The sequence below is a fragment of the Macaca mulatta genome, chromosome 14 (assembly GCF_049350105.2).
Source record: "Macaca mulatta isolate MMU2019108-1 chromosome 14, T2T-MMU8v2.0, whole genome shotgun sequence".
NCBI lineage: Eukaryota > Metazoa > Chordata > Mammalia > Primates > Cercopithecidae > Macaca > Macaca mulatta.
The window spans coordinates 103,076,093-103,093,025 of record NC_133419.1 but is presented as its reverse complement, the minus strand read 5'-3'; the positions used below and the strand labels follow the sequence as shown (position 1 = coordinate 103,093,025).

At 37.9% G+C, this 16,933-nt stretch overlaps 1 protein-coding gene across 13 annotated transcripts in view; it reads right to left on the bottom strand.

The window, feature by feature from the left end:
- Positions 1 to 16,933, bottom strand: part of YAP1 (Yes1 associated transcriptional regulator) — a 125,638-nt gene that overhangs the window by 11,092 nt on the left and 97,613 nt on the right. For 4 of the 13 annotated variants that reach the window (XM_015115544.3, XM_002799773.3, XM_015115550.3 and 1 more), the window contains 2 exons: positions 16,354 to 16,535; positions 12,858 to 12,905 (listed from right to left, as the gene is read on the bottom strand). In XM_015115544.3, the coding sequence (XP_014971030.1) occupies positions 12,858 to 12,905; positions 16,354 to 16,535 (230 nt within the window). Of the gene's footprint in view, positions 1 to 12,857; positions 12,906 to 16,341; positions 16,536 to 16,933 lie in introns of all 13 variants that reach the window. The other 9 variants (XM_015115542.3, XM_015115543.3, XM_015115549.3 and 6 more) reach the window with 3 other exon arrangements.

The window sequence follows — 16,933 nt, the reverse complement described above, 5'->3', positions numbered from 1 at the left end:
TACCATCCTTTAAACCAGAGTTGCTTAACCAGTGGACCATGACAGAATTCAGTCTCTGAAGTGGGGTAAAATTGGATGGGGTTAAAAAAAACAATTATACATTAATTTTCGCTAACTTTATCAACATTTTCTCCAATGTAGTATGCACCATTAGTATTCACTGTACCTAACTTTTCACCAATAGAACATACAGATGTTTTCGTATCACATCGTAGTTGCTGCAAATATTTTAAAATACCATTTGTGATCAGTGCTATTTCAATGTTGCAGTGGTTATGTTATAAGATGTGCTTCTAGATTTTTTTTTTTTCCCAATCTTTTTGAGACAGGGTCTCACTCTGTCACCCAGTCTGGAATGCAGTGGTGCAATCATAGCTCACTGCAGCCTTGACCTTTCAGGCTCAAGTAATCCTCCTGCCCTCAGCCTCATGAGTAGCTACAGCCATAGGGGCACACCACCATACCAAGCTAATTTTTTTGTATTTTTGTAGAGACAGAGTTTTGCCTTGTTGCCCAGCTGGTCTCAACCTCCCAGGCTCAGATGATCCACCTGCCTCAGCTGCCCAAAGTGCTGGGATTACAAGTGTAAGTAAGCCACTGCACCTAGCTTTAGATCTTGTTATTTATACATTAAAAAGAAGCACATTATATCACAAATTTCTATTTAATATTTTGTTAACAGTATCAATAAAATTCCTTTTCTTTTCAATCCTATACATTAAAAAAACAATCCCCAATGTCCTCCTGGGGGACCTAGGGTCTTGGCCAAATGCCAAAACTGTTTGCCCATCTTCCCTGCAAGGCAAACAGCTTCCTGCACTCAAATGTACTGATCTCTTCGTTACTCCATCTTATATACGGGAGAATTCTGGAGCCTGGTCAAAGTCTCTTGCCACTCCAAGTATTCTCCATGCCTCTTAACATGCTTCAGTATTAAATGGACAATTCACTTAACCCGACAGCTTCCTGAACCTTCTGGATTCCAGTGACCTTCATCTCTACCCCACTCAATCACCCATTGCACAGCCACTCCACTCAATCACCCATTGCACAGCCACTAAGATCCTGTTATTTGAAACCAAACCAATTCTAAAATCTTAAGTCATGTTTTGAGACGACGATCAGCATTTCACTTCATTCCAACTGCATTTATCACATGGGAATTATGACATCCACACATAAAACCCATATAATAACCCATTGTTGAAATGCTGGGATCGCCTTTACACTGAAATGATACTGACCACTTCATCACTGTATTTCAATCATTAAGTCTGTCAGTCATACCCTGGAACTGGCTTAGAAATTTCTCTCCCAAAAATCTTACATGCACTTATCCTACTTTCTCACAACATTTTTTCTAACCAGTTCCTGCATAAACTCACGTCCACTCTACCCGCCCTCCAACCTCAGAGACTCCAGACCCATCTCTCCTTACTATTCTAGTCTATTGGCTCTCTTTTGGTATCTTATTTTTTTTTCCTCCTTCCCTACAAGCTTGAATTCAGGACTGATCATTCAAAACAGCATAAGCACCTTTTAGATTCCTGATATACATAGAATTTTAACTCAGCCCAGCAAATCCCAACCCCAAAGCAATGCCAAAGTGTGTTTGTTCCGTTTTTATACTGAGATTGCTGAGAAATGCTAAAGGAAAAGGAAAAACAACAACAACAACAAAAAAACCCCACACAACTATCCAGAATGTTATCATTACAAATTAATGGTCTTTGGTTTTGGATGGACCCTTAGTATCATTAATTGTTTTTTTTTGTTTGTTTTGTTTCATTCCTGGTCAGTTCTTTCTCACATCCTCATGGTCACTACTCCTAATATGGCATACTCTCTCAAGCCCCTATTCAGGGAAGTCCATTTCTTTTTTTTTTTCTTCTTCTAAACTTTTTGTAGAGACAAGGTCTCACTATATGTTGCTCACATTGGTCTTGAACACCTGAGCTCAAGCGACTGGCCTCCCAAAGTGTTAGGATTACAGGCGTGAGCCACCATGCCCAGCCAGTGAAGTCCATGTCGATTTCTTTTCCATCTACATTAGAACATTGAGGCCATCGGCCAGGTGTGGTGGCTCACGCCTGTAAACCCAGCATTGTGGGAGGCCGAGGCGGGCGCATCATTTGAGGTCAGGAGTTGGAGACCAGCCTGACCAACGTGGTGAAACCCCGTCTCTACTAAAAATACAAAAAAATTAGCTGCGCATGGTGGCACATGCCTATAGTTCCAGCTACTCAGGAGGCTGAGGTTGCAGTGAGCCGAGATCGCACCACTGCACTCCAGCCTAGGTGACAGAGCGAGACTCTGTCTCAAAACAAGCAAGCAAGCAAGCAAAAAAAAAAAAAAAAAAAAAAAAACCCAAAACAACAACAACAAAAAAACAGGCCATTAGGTATAATCTTTGATTTTTCTGGCCCCTCTTGCCACCTCTTCCTGCTCCCCTCAAAAGTAACTTCATTTACACTCATCATCTTTTTAACTTTTCTTGCAGTCTTATGGGGGTCCCTCTTATTTCTTTTCTATCTTCTACTTTTGACACCTCCCCAGGCTCTTCTTACAAAGTGAGAAGTGACTTTAAAAACAATGATACTACACTCGTTGTAGTCTGTCTGTGGGAGGACACATCCTCTCAACACCATGCCTTTCTTCTATATTATTTAAGACCTGGTGAAGGCACTATCTTCTTGAAGATACTCTCCGTGGTAATCCCATCTCAATCTTGAGATTGGATTAGACACAAAGATGTCATGTCTTTAACACCCTGAACACAGCACTTATCACACAATATTGTAATTATTTTTTCTGTGCCCACTGAGGGCAGAGTGAATGGATTACTTTGGAGCATAAAACAACTTATAATTCCTTGAAGAATCTATATTGCTCCTAAAATACGAGGATGTATTTAACAATAAACTTTAAAATGAATACAATTATAGGCTCCAGATGAGGCTGATGGCTAGGGTTCTGTGACAAAACATGGGAGTATTTGAGAATATCCTAAAGACTTTCATTTGCTTTGTCAGAGAAGGTATGCTCATATTTGAGGCACAAAACAAATATATAACACTAACCTGTAAGTCATAACTAAAATAAATGAATTGGCTATAAATTTCATATTATTTTTATAACTTTTTATTTTAGCCTTTAAATAAAATTGACTTTTATTAGGTTAAAACTAGTATCCTGTGTAGACTAGACTCTCCATGTTTTTGACGCTTTGAATTTGGCCACTATGTATGTTAAAAGCCATGAAATTTTTACTTTTTACTTCATTTAACAACTGAATTTCTATGTCAGCACACACTACAGAACCAACTATGCAGATTTATAAAGAAAGATAACTTAGAGGTGTCAGTAAGCAGGAAAATCATTCTATGTTACCTAAGGAGATATCTGACCCTTTGAAGGGCTATGGAAACACTCTTCTCATTAAACCTATATTTGAGCCATGACTAAGAGTAACTAACCTAAGGATTCACCTAAATTAGACTTGAAAGAATCAATTAAAAAAAGACACTTTACTTACTGGTGGCAGGAGAGTGTATTATTAATCAAAGAGGGAAGAATTTGGCATGAAAACAAATATAGTCACCCTTTCATATCCATGGAGTCAACCAAGTATGGATCAAAATATTCGAGAAGAAAAATGGAAGGCTGTGTCTGTACGTAACATACACAGACTATTCTTCTTGCCATTATTCCCAATACAGAATAACAATACAGTTATAACAGTGTAACAGCTTTTACATGGCATTTCCATTGTATTATTGTAAGTAATCTAGAAATGATTTAAGGTATACAGGAGGATGTATGTAGGTTATACGCGAATAGTATCCATACAAGGGACTTGAGCATCTGAGGATTTTGGTATTCGTGAGGATTCCTGGAACCAATCCCCTAGGCGATGACTCTATAATGTAACAAGGCCAATGATACAAACAACATATATGCAGATTATGGATAGCATACTAAAGGTATAAATACTCAGCTGAGTTTTGAAACTTTCAGTTACAGGTGATTAGATATTCCAAGTAAATTCTGAAAAGTTTTATTGATCGATAACTGATGTACAATAAATTTTAAAGTGCATGAATTGATGAGTTTTGAAATGTGTATACACCTGTGAAGCTGCCACTACAATCAAGATAATCATCCTCAGCCAGGTGCAGTGACTCACACCTGTAATCCCAGTACTTTGGGAGGCTGAGGTGGGCAGATCACCTGAGGTTGGGAGTTCGAGACCAGCCTGACTAACACGCAGAAACCCTGTCTCTACTAAAAATACAAAAAATTAGCTGGGTGTGGTGGTGGGTGCCTGAATTCAAGCTACTCAGGAGGCTGAGGCAGGAGAATCACTTGAACCTGGGAGGTGGAGGTTGTGGTAGCTGAGATTGCGCCATTGCACTCCAGCCTGTACAATAAAAACGAAACTCGGTCTCAAAAAGAAAGAAAGAAAGAAAAATCATCCTTAAAATTTTATCCCACTACTTCTCACCTCCCCTACTTCAACCTTCAGAAACTAATGATCTGCTTTTTGTCATTATAGATTAGTTGGTATCTTCTAGAATTTTCTAAAATAAAATCTTACAGCATGTACTTTTTCACTTAGTGTGATAACTTCGGGATTCATTCATATTATATCCACACAGCTCATTCCTTTTTATTGCTAACTAGTATTCCACTGTGGGAATATATTACATTTGTTTATCTGTTCATCTGGGTGGTTTCTACATTTGGGTTGTTTCTACATTTTGGCTTTGTGTAGACACATGCTTTCGTTTCTCTTGGATACTCTAAAAAATTTTAAAAACCCTAAAAATATTCTAAGTGTTTCCAGACTACTGACTACTTTTACTGCCTTTCTCATTATTTTTGTAAATGATGTGGATCAAGGCATCAATTTTATGTAAGGCCAAAATACCTTAACTACCAAAAATACATGATCTTAGCATCTTTTTTGCCTTCTGGGAAATTATATTGCTTCTTACATGAGAGGAGGGAAATGTAAGAAGAGTCAATGGCTTATGGCTAGGTCTTGGTTCCATAAAAGTCCACTAAATAAAGCAGGCAAACTCTTGTTTTCTTTTATGAACCACCCTGCAAAGTTTCCTCCAGAACAAACTGGGACCCTTAGTTTTACTTATAGCGCAGATAGCTCTGACTCCAAATGTGTCCCAGATTAGCTAAGATTTACAAGCTCAATGGGAAAAGCTACCACATTTTTCTATTATTACAGAAGAAAATGGCTAAAAATACTTGCTTCAGTTAGAAAAAACTATTTGACCTTTGAAATACAGAACAGAAGCATGATTATATTTTGGCTGAATTTCCTGTAACTTATTTCCGAAGTTTTGAAAGTTTGTCAAACTATTTATCCTAGTTACCTTTGGGAAAACAGAAGTTTAACAAACTTGTATTTTTAGTCCAGTATTCTAATTTTAGGCATTGTGTTCAGGATAAAATAATCCAAAAACTTCTTAGAGATAGAGGTAACTTTCAACATGAAATGTCTGAACTAAAATCAGTTTTGTAGACAATCCAATTATGTCCCAAGGCTTATGGCTCAGGATATAACTGGACTGTCTACAAAAGAGCTATGCCAGATTTACCCAATTATGAAATAATGTTGATATTCACTGAAAATGTGTTTTGATAAAATTACTCTATTGAAATATAACTGGCATTCTTTTACACAGGTGTAAGATATATACAGGCCTATTTTTAAATGCAATAAAATGGAGAATTTATATAAAATATTTTTGATTAAAAATTCAGATTAATTTGACTTCATGCTTATCCATATTATTTTTTAAAAGTAACTAGCAAAATGTCTAGATAACCCTGAAACAAATTTTCACTATTTTACATCTAAAATTCTTAGTTTCCTATGGTAACTTCCCTTTCACATTTACAATCCTTTGCTAAGAATACAAGGAATTATAACACTTACTCACGATGGAAACACATGATTTAACTGTTTCTCCCTAGAAGCAGGACACCTTACAGGAGAAAACTCTTTCTCAATTGTCTAACTTCACGGTCATTCTCCTTCATAATCTGACTAGGTAAAACATGGAGTAGGATACATTCCGAAACTTCCACTTCACTTCTAAGATCTGCCTCCTGAAACCTTCGTTATCTGAGTGTGTGCACACTCATGCACGTGTGACTGTGTGGGAGGTAGAGGTTGTTGGTTTTCTTTGGCAAGATTGAACTACAAAGACACATTGTTAAGAAGGGGAGAAAAAGGCTGGCCTATTTTCTTATATAAATATATGCAATTTCCCTACCCCATGTCTAGCAATTTCCTTAAATATCAACACTATTTTATTTTCCTTATTGAACCCAATGAAACATATTATATTCATTGCATATAAAAATATTAACATAGGCCAGGAGCAGTGGTTCATGCCTGTAATCCCAACACTTTGGGAGGCCAAGGTGGGTGGATCACCTGAGGTCAGGAGTTCGAGACCAGCCTAACCAACATGGTGAAACCCTGTCTCTACTAAAAATACAAAAAAATTAGCTGGGCGTGGTGGTGTGCGCCTGTAATCCCAACTATTTGGGAGGCTGAGGCAGGAGAATCACTTGAACCCACGAGGCGGAGGTTGCAGTGAGCCGAGATCATGCCATTGCACTCCAGCCTGGGTGATGAGCGAAATTTCATTTCAAAAAAATAAATAAATAAAATAAGAATTAATGACTCGGGGAGCTACCTAGTCAATGTTACTTTCTTAAAGCTATTCTGTCTTTAGCAAATACTGCATTACACAAGAGTGTATCCGTTTCTGGATGATATATGGCATAGGAGTAAGAGTTTTTGCAGGGAGGATGGTAATCAATTTGTTTAAGGAAGACTCACTTAGTGAACTAAAAATCCAAATTTAGAAATGGAGAATAACTCTAAAAATATATATCTTGTAAATAGTTTGCCTTAGTGATAGCAGTTTATGTCAACAATTCTAAAAATAGAAAAAAATGCCATTTCTTCCAACTGTTTAAGATAGAGGTCTTGCCATACCTCATTTTCCAACACAGCTTTAAACTATAATAGAACATTTTATTATTTCTAAAGTCATTAAAACACTGAGCCAATGCTTTATTTTTTTTAATGTTTATGCCATTTACCAAAGAAGCTTTAACTTCAGAACAACTTTTTTGATTAAAAAAAGTATACACATGGATTCGGGGACAGTTATGAGAACTATATGATAATCTTAAACTCTGAAAAGTCACATCCAAAACAGGATGGCAGTTTGGTGTTCCCTAGCATTATCCTAGGATTCTACACTCTTTCTCACAGACTTCTGGAATTAGGCCTTTTGTAATCTGTATTACTTAATCATGGTCTCAAAGTTACTACAGCACTGTTCAAATAACAAGAGGCAAGTGAAATAACAAATGAAAAAGCAAATGAAAAAACAAATGAAATAGCCAGTTAAAAGTGTGCAGGGTGTGAGGCTAAATCTTCCCTCTTATACAAAGTTTTCAACATACCCATTAAAAATAAAATATAATATATCCATTGGAAAACATTCAAAAATCCATGATTTATTTAATATTAGAACTTCAAAGAGAAATATAATGTTAGAAAAAGTATTAACAGGATTTTGAAAAGCTAACATGAAAGACAGTTTGAAAGGAAAAATGCCAAATATTTTACTTTTACTAAATTCAGGAAAAAAAATGGTTGTTGGCAATTATTTTCATAAAGGTCAGAACAATGGTATTATTTTGTTCTCATTAACTACAACTGTGAACATCTGAACCTCTTCAGTACTGAGAGGTAATGGTGTAGTACAATATCCTCAACAGCAATACTGTGGGCTTTATCATTCATTAAACCAGTGACTGACCCTGGTGTTTATTCATTACCACCCATAAGGAAAGGCAATTACACATTATTCAATAGTTGCAAAATATTTACACTGTAATTTCTATACAGACTGAAGCAATTACTTGCCCAGAAACAAAAGTAATCCCATATCACACTTTTGACCACCTAAATTGGAATTACACTGGCTACCGAGTTAAGATGTCTTTATACAGCAGTATTGTCCTTATTTCTGAGTAGTTTCAAGAATTCTCTAATTTTCTTTTTTTGAGGCACTCTCACTCTGTCACCCAGGCTGGATGGAGTGCAGTGGCACAATCTCAGCTCACTGAACTTCCCAGACTCAGGCCATCCTCCCACCTCAGCCTCCTGAGTAGCTGGGACTATAGGTGCATGCCACCAAGCCCAGCTAATTTTTCTATTTTTAGTAGAGACAGAGTTTCACCATATTGGCCAGGCTGGTCTCGAACTTCTGACCTCAGGTGATTTGCCTGCCTCAGCCTCTCAAAGTGCTGGGATTACAGGCGTGAGCCACTGTGCCCTGCCTCAAGAATTCTCATAAGGGCACTTGGGAATGAATCTCACCCAAAGCCTTAAAAGAGAAATGAAGAGGGGAGGGGGGAGGTGGGAGGGAGATATAGCATTAGGAGATATACCTAATGTAAATGACGAGTTAATGGGTGCAGCACACCAACATGGCACATGTATACATCTGTAACAAACCTGCATGTTGTGCACATGTACCCTAGAACTTAAAGTATAATAAAAAAGAAAAAAAAAAAGGAAAAAAAAAGAGAAATGAAGAATCTTTACTGGTAAGAAAGGGTATAAGCAAGGTTCTTACTATGGAGAAAAGCTTGTGAGCAGAGTAACAGCAACAAGGTAGCAGAGTGCACCTAGCTAATGGAAGAGTTACTGGCTTAACTGGAACCAGTGAGTGAGAAGGCTACTGACCACAGACCATGAGCCAGTTGCAGAGTTTAAACTTGATCTCATAGGTACTAGGGAACCCCAGATACCAAGAACCAAAGTCTCTCTCTCTTTTTTTTTTTTTTAAGATGGAGTTTTGCTCTTTTCGCCCAGGCCAGAGTGCAATGCCACGATCTGGACTCATTGCAACCTCTGCCTCCCGGGTTCAGGTGATTCTCCTGCCTCAGCCTCCTGAGCAGCTGGGATTGCAGGCACCTGCCACAACACCCAGCTAATTTTTGTATTTTTAGTAGAGACAGGGTTTCACCATGTTGACCAGGCTGGTCTCAAACTCCTGACTTCAGGTGATCCACCTGCTTCAGCCTCCCAAAGTGCTGGGATTACAGGCGTGAGCCACCGCCCCCAGTCCAAGAACCATATTCTTAAGCACAAGAGAAGGTAGAAGGGTTCGCACTCAAGGGGGACTATCTTTCCTCAAAGTGCTTCTCTCAAAAGACCTTGAAACAGAAGCTAGAGTGCATTCCTAAACCCACTCGCTCAAAAGGTCTCTCCAATTTACAAGTGAGCACTGATGTGTGACAGAGATATGACTAGAAAATAGCATTAACTGCTCAATCTCACAAAGCAAAGATGTTTACAGTTTCAAAAAGTTTCTTCTGAGAATGGAAATTGCTTTTGAAACATAAAAATCTTAAGTAATCAAAATGAAATTAAAATGTTAAGTTCTTTGGCCGGGCACGGTGGCTCATGCCTATAATCCCAGCACTTTGGGAGGTCAAGGCGGGCAGATCACCTGAGGTTGGGAGTTCGAGACCAGCCTGACCAACATGGAGAAACCCCATCTCCATCAAAAATACAAAATTAGCCGGGCATGGTGGTGAATGCCTGTAATCCCAGCTACTTGGGAGGCTGAGGCAGGAGAATCACTTGAACCCGGGAGGCAGAGGTTGCGGTGAGCAAAGATCACCCACGCCACTGCACTCCAACTGGGCAACAAGGGCAAAACTCCGTCTCAAAATAAAAATAAAAATAAAAAGTTAAGCTCTGTAAGGATGAATTTTTCTAAAATTCTGCCAACACAGTGTAATAAATTAAGGTGACAATTTCCATATTTAACTAAGAAGATATATAAATGCCTTTAAAGTTTTTTCAAAATTTTACATTTCAGTATCACTAAGCCCATGGATCTTGGAATTTTCCATTAACCTCACTCATACTGATGTTAGTGTACACGAGCACAGCACCCTACAACAGCCACGTGATTTGTTAATCCTGCTGGAAGTACTTAAAGACAGCTTTTCTAGTACTTCATAAGCATTTTGAAGTTTGGTGGCTTTCCACATCCCACAGCATATGAGGTATATGATGTGTCATTAGAAAATGACACTGCTCTCACTATTGCTTGCTAACTCAGCTGCATTAATATCTATTAAAAAAGTATAACTTAAAAAACCAGTAACTTTGAACAACAGTGCCTGGTATTCAGATATTGAATGATGTCTTTATACCCTCTGTTCTTTGGGACTGAAATATCCTTTCTAGCTTTCTTGACTATTCTGAGAAACACTATTTAAAGCCATCTTCACTTAAGATATGACTCTTCTGGGCAGACATGGTGGTTCACGCCTGTAATCCCAGCACTTTGGGAGGCCGAGGCAGGCGGATCACGAGGTCAACAGATGGGGACCACCCTGGATAACATGGTGAAACCTTGTCTCTACTAAAAATACAAAATATTAGCCGGGCGTGGTGGCAGGTGCCTGTAATCACAGCTACTCAGGAGGGTGAGGCAGGAGAATCGCTTGAACCTGGGGGGCGGAGGTTGCAGTGAGCCAAGATCACGCCACTGAACTCAAGCCTGGGCAACAGAGCAAGGCTCCGTCTCAAAAAAAAAAAAAAAAAAAAAAAAAAAAAAAAGGAAGAAGAAGAAAGAAAAAGATACGACTCTTCTTTGTGATCTATTTCCTGACAACTACCTTATGGTTATTTAGAAAATAATAGGATGAGAAAAATATACACATGCTTTCCTCATACAAATACCTCCAGATTTCTTGATCTGAGCTATTTCAAATATAACCCTATACTTGATTTTCATACATTTAACTGTTAATTTTCCACAATTATGTCAGGTAAATATTATACATTGACAACTAAAGCATATATAACAAACCAGTATTTTAATCTCCAGCATATGCAAAGATTTTAAAAAACCTCTTTCAAGTTTTTTGCTGTGGTCTGGGCAAATCTAAGTAATTACCACTAATCTTCACATCTTAGAAACTTTACTACTAATAAGGCTCATCTTTTCTAAAGCTTTACTATTTAAAAAAATCTAAGAATTCCTAATAATTTTAATAACAGTAAGGATTTACTTTTCTATTCAAGTATGAAACAAAGATCAAGAAGAACTTGACTATTTACCAGATTCAGGGTATAAGACCTTGGGAAAAAAGGAAACAAGTTCAACATTTTTATGGCATGGAGGACTTTTTACCTGAATCCAAATCTCCTTTGAGTTAATTTCTGCTCCTATATTAGTTTCTATTTCATTTATCATGAATAAAAGTCTTCTTTCAGAAACACTTCAGGCCTGGTGTGGTGGCTCACGCCTGTAATCCCAGCACTTTGGGAGGCTGAGGCAGGCGGATCACGAGGTCAGGAGATTGAGACCATCCTGGCTTACATGGTGAAACCCCGTCTCTACTAAAAAATACAAAAAAAATTAGCTGGGTGTGGTGGCGGCCGCCTGTAGTCCCAGCTACTCGGGAAGCTGAGGCAGGAGAATGGCATGAACCCAGGAGGTGGAGATTGCAGTGAACCGAGATTACGCCACTGCACTCCAGCCTGGACGACAGAGCGAGACTCTGTCTCAAAAATGAAACAAAAAGACAAAACAAAACAAAAACAAAACAAAACAAAACAAAAAAAAAACCACTTCAGAGAAATGGCAAAGAAAAAAATGGCTTCATGTTATAAAGACCCAATGCTATGCTGCACTTCACAGTCAAATGGGATATTAGTGCCCCCTCATCATAAGAATGTCTATGCTTGACTTTGGTGAAGATGGGTTATTATGAGTTATCCCTTGCTTGGTCTTTTGATGAATGGAGGCATTTATGAGACAGATAAAGAAGAATAGAGATTTTCCTTCTCACAAAATTAACTGGTCTCTATGAAGACTGTATCTGACTTTTATCATCATGGTGCTCCAATGGACAACTTAACAGTATCCAAAATGAGCAGAATTTTGCCAACTCCTACTTCTACAGCAGATTCTAAAACAATGTACTTATTTAGCCTAGTGCAGAATAAGCTTCATAGAATGTGAGGCATTTTATGGTTGCTTTTGCCCCAAGAGAAGTAGAATGATCCTCTGGCTCCAAATTTCTTCTAATCTTGCAGACCCCAAACACCTAAAATCTTTTTGGTTTTAAGAATGAGATTCTTCCCACAAGTCAGACAAGTGCCTGTGTTAGAAGAAAAAATGGCCACAATCTTTCCTTCTAAATAAGATGCCTTCACAACCAGGGTTCCCTGGGGTCCATCAGAGAATGCTGATAAAAGCCAACAAGAAAACCTGAAACACTATCCAGGCAGACCCACTCCTGATAATTTTGATGTTTTTCCTTTAGAATGTCCACTAGAAAGAATTTTTCTCTTCCACATAGTATCATGACTAAAATTTCCTAAACTAGCCTACCCAAGTAAGTACTGCTTTTGTTACTGTTCAATTTATTAATTCCTTTAAATCATTACACACACTATTTAAGCTATTCAAATAAAAATGAGACATACCTAGAAGCTGATAGGATGTACGACTGAGACACAATACATTTAAATATAGAATAAAAAAGACCTCCACGGAATCAGAACAAACAGAAACTCCCTAGGAGGAGCAGGGAGGGAGCAGACTGTGTAGACTTTCTTGGAAGGGCGACGTTAACCTCAGTATCAAAGATGGCTCAAAGTTATACTCTGGGCTAATGTCCAATAAGGATAGGACCCTGGAATGTAAGTTTATCTTTCCTAATTTAATATCTTTTTTTTTTTTCCAGTGCTAAAACATCAGATAAGAGCCTACCTGACATTTTGGAGAATTTGCTGTGCTGGGATTGATATTCCGCATTGCCTAAGAGTAAAAAATAAGATGGATAAAAATTACTTTAAGCCACATGGTCTGGCTGTGTAGGCTGACTTACAAATTGTATCCAGACATATCACCATAGCACAGAATTCCCAAGCTACCCAAGAAGAAGCAGACTGAGGAAGACAGGAGCCAATGGAGTCACCATATAACAAAACTGGAACCTCAGAAGTTTTTAACAGCATTGAGGATAGGACAGCAAGACTTTAGGTGTCAGAACTAAAAAAAATTTGATATTGGTCACGAAGGTTCTTTGCTTCTGAGTATTATTAGATAAAGCAGATACAATATATTTGATGTTTCAGTGGTAAGATAAACTATCAATGGAAGAAGTTCACAGGAAGCCAAAAGACTTAAGATACACTGAATTCATTGTGATTACTTAAAAAAAAAATCCAAAAAATATTAGTATGAGAATAGAGCAGGTCTGTCAACTTCAACATAAGAAAAGATGAGACAGTAGGTAGTAAAGATGAAACAAAGAAGTTACCTTTAAAGGAAGTGAAGCTATTCTGTCCAGGACCCATCACCCAGAGTAAGATTGAGAATTAAGATTTAGGGAAATTCTTTGAAAGTAGAGTTTTACAAAGAGCAGCGTTTGCCCACCAAAAAACCCCAGGATGATCTATGGCATAAAACAAAATGGCGAATGGCCCCATTTCTAGACTTTACAAATTATCTTAAAAACAGTATGATTTTAACATTAGTAATTAAAGAACTGTTTTTTAGTTTTTTGATTTTGACAGTTTTTATTCATAGTGAAATTGAGACCTGTATTTACTCAGAACAACTACTACTCGGTAACAACAAAATGAAAAACAATGAAAATAGGTTACATAAAACATTTTTAAATTGCTTTATTTTTTTCTATTAGCCACATAATTATATTTTTGATGGTTCTACCGTGTTCTAACAATAGCAGGTGAAACATCTTCTTTATGGTAATTTGTTAGAAAGTCAGAGGTACAATAATGCTTCCTTTCTCCATCTTTTTTATGTCAGATAAAGAAACATTTCTTTCAAGATCACTTTATAGGGGCCAAAAGGAAAACTTCCCCTCTGCCCTCTAAAGGTTCGCTGAAAATGAACTAATAGACAAATTAATTGGAGAAAAGGGCATACAAATTTATTTAAAGTACCCAAGTATGGGGGAAATTGCAAGAGAATGATTACCCAATAACTAAGTTCCAAATACTATATAATACCTTTCTTCACAGGGGAAGGGAACATGAGGGAAATGAGGCCATTTTGAAGGGCAGTAAATGATTCGTAGGAAGAATGAATGGGCCCAGTGCTCAGACAATGGTTAGTAAATAATTCTCTTTGGAAACTGAATGGGATCTGAGAACAGACAATAGTCTGGGCAAAGTTCCTCTGAGCTTTCTAGGTGTGATATTTAATTTTTAGTCTTTTCCTCTGTCATACAAGTTTCAGTCTTCTCTGGTTAATGAAATTTTGGGGAGGGGATCAACGGCAATTGTATTCCTTTTTGGGGGGTCTGGTTTCTAGGTAGATAAAGGAACTTCAAAGAACAGCCTCATCCTGTGCTTTGGGAGAGAACTTGAGGCTGCTTCCTTAGTTTAGTCTGTCAAAGAATCATATTTTGTAGCATCATTTTCTGAGCCCCAACAAGTTCCTGACATCATATGTTGGCACATACTGTCTTACTCCTTCTATCAGGGTTTACCTTTGATGCCAATCACACTAGATGGACAGATTACCGACAAAGCACAGTTTAAAAGTGAGCCTGTCTCAGAAGCCATGGCTTAATTTAACTCCTTAAATACCAGTTCCTCAAACCCCAAATCAGAGTTCAGGTAGTACTGAGTTCATATATTTTTACTGACACTCAAGAGATACTTTTAAAATATAGCCCTAAAAAAACAAAAAAAAAACAAAAAAAAAACAGACCTTTAAGTGCCTACTTCCTGGTAACGGAAATGTAGAGTTGTGTTTTTTTTTTTTTTTTTTTTTTTTTTAGAGACAGGGTCTTACACCATGTTGCCCAGGCTGGTTTCAAACTCCTGGGCTCAAGGAAGCCTCCTGCCTCAGTCTCCCAAAGTGCTGGGATTAGAGGCATGGGCCACCATGAGCCACCATGCCTGACCAAGTATGATGATTTTTAAATGTTTATACTTAGCATGCTGTGATTTAGGTGGGGAAAAAACAGCATAGATACATGTATTTTATGTATGTAAACAGAGTATCTCTGGAAAAATGAACAAAAAACCTAAGAAACTCATAGTTATTCAGGCCCCATAGGAGAGAACCAGAAAAACAGGGAAAAGCTCTTATTTTGAGTCTACTTTCACCTTTTGTACATTTATCACTATTATACCTTGTTTCTATTATCTATTCAAAAAAATTTTATATAGAAATTTAAAAAATATCTACACTACTTAACAAAAGACCTTATCCCCAATATCTGAACTTAGATTTAACCACTCTGAAATAAGTAAAAATTAATGTTGACATTAATTATATATATGAGGAACATAAAGACCAACAGTACCTTCTAGAAGAAAGCTGATAGAAATGGTGATTAAAGGGCTTCAAGCTCTCTACTGCTATGTCCTACTTTTCCCAACATAAAAAAACATCCATAAGCAGGTCATTTTAAAGCACACTGGCATCTTCTAAACTTGAAGATAACTTTTTTATTTTTGAGACAGAGTCACGCTCTGTCACCCAGGCTCGAGCGCAGTGGCATAATCTTGGCTCACTGAACCTCTGCCTCTGAGGCTCAAGTGATTCTTGTGCCTCAACCTCCCGAGTAGCTGGGATTACAGGTGTGCGCCACCACACTTGGCTAATTTTTATATTTTTAGTAGAGATGGGGTTTCGCTAAGTTGTCCAGGCTGGCCTTGAACTCCTGGCCTCAAGTGATCTGCCCACTCTGGCCTCCCAAAGTGCTGGGATTACAGGCGTGAGCCACCGCACCTGGCCAAAGGTAATATTTATTTTGTTTTAAATGAAAATTCTTAGATTCGGTAATACTGAAGTATATTTCATTTGAGAAATGTCATATTGGTGTATCCCACCACATAAGTTATTAATAAAGGATATTTTCTCCCAAGTGATGTTCTAGAATTTCCCCTTTAGTGAAATCCTCAGAAAAACAGCAATCCATAATTCTATGTAGGTTAGAGAAAGCATCCTTGCTTCCTTCACTTCTTGCTCAATTGCAATGACCATGACCAAAACAGCTCTTCACGATACAGGTTTCCAAGTCACATCCCTTGAAACCTGATCAAAGGCCATTCACAGTCACGAAACTAAGACAAGGACAGGGCTGGATAGAATGCTTCTGTGTCGCTCAGTTTTACAAAGACAACATTCCTCTGTAACTAATAAATGTTAAAATGCAATCTGCCCAACTTTAAGAAAACAAACCCCAAAAAGTGGAAGGCTGGTTTCTAACCTGTGGCCTCACCTGCCGAAGCAGTTCTTGTTGTTTCAGCCGCAGTCTCTCCTTCTCCATCTGGAGCTGCTGCAGTCGCATCTGTTGCTGCTGGTTGGAGCTGCTGCCACCCATGACGCCTCCCTGTGGGCTCTGGGGAGCCAGGGGTGGTGGTTGTTTCACTGGAGCACTCTGACTGATTCTCTGGTTCATGGCTGAAATGAAAAGAAAAAAAAAAATCTGTCCTAAAAAACTAGCGAAGGAAGAGAAAATGATAATTTAATTATTCAAAAGCAATTTGGGATATTCAATGTAGCTTTTCTGGGCAAGAAGACTGGAAATAACCTAAAAATCCATCAATATTACAATGACTACATTATTATTACTGTTGTCACAAGATACAAGGAAGTCATAAGAGAAAAGAAACAAGAGGTAGTTTTAACAGGCAATGATGATAAGGAATAGTTTCTAAGGACTTACTAAATTAAAAGCAAGGTAAAGTGTTAAAAAAAGAGGGGAGGGAGTGGGAGTGAATATATATTGCATATTCAGAGAATATAAAAATTGATGAATAGCTAAGAAGCAACTAACATCTTTTGGTTCCAGAGATGAG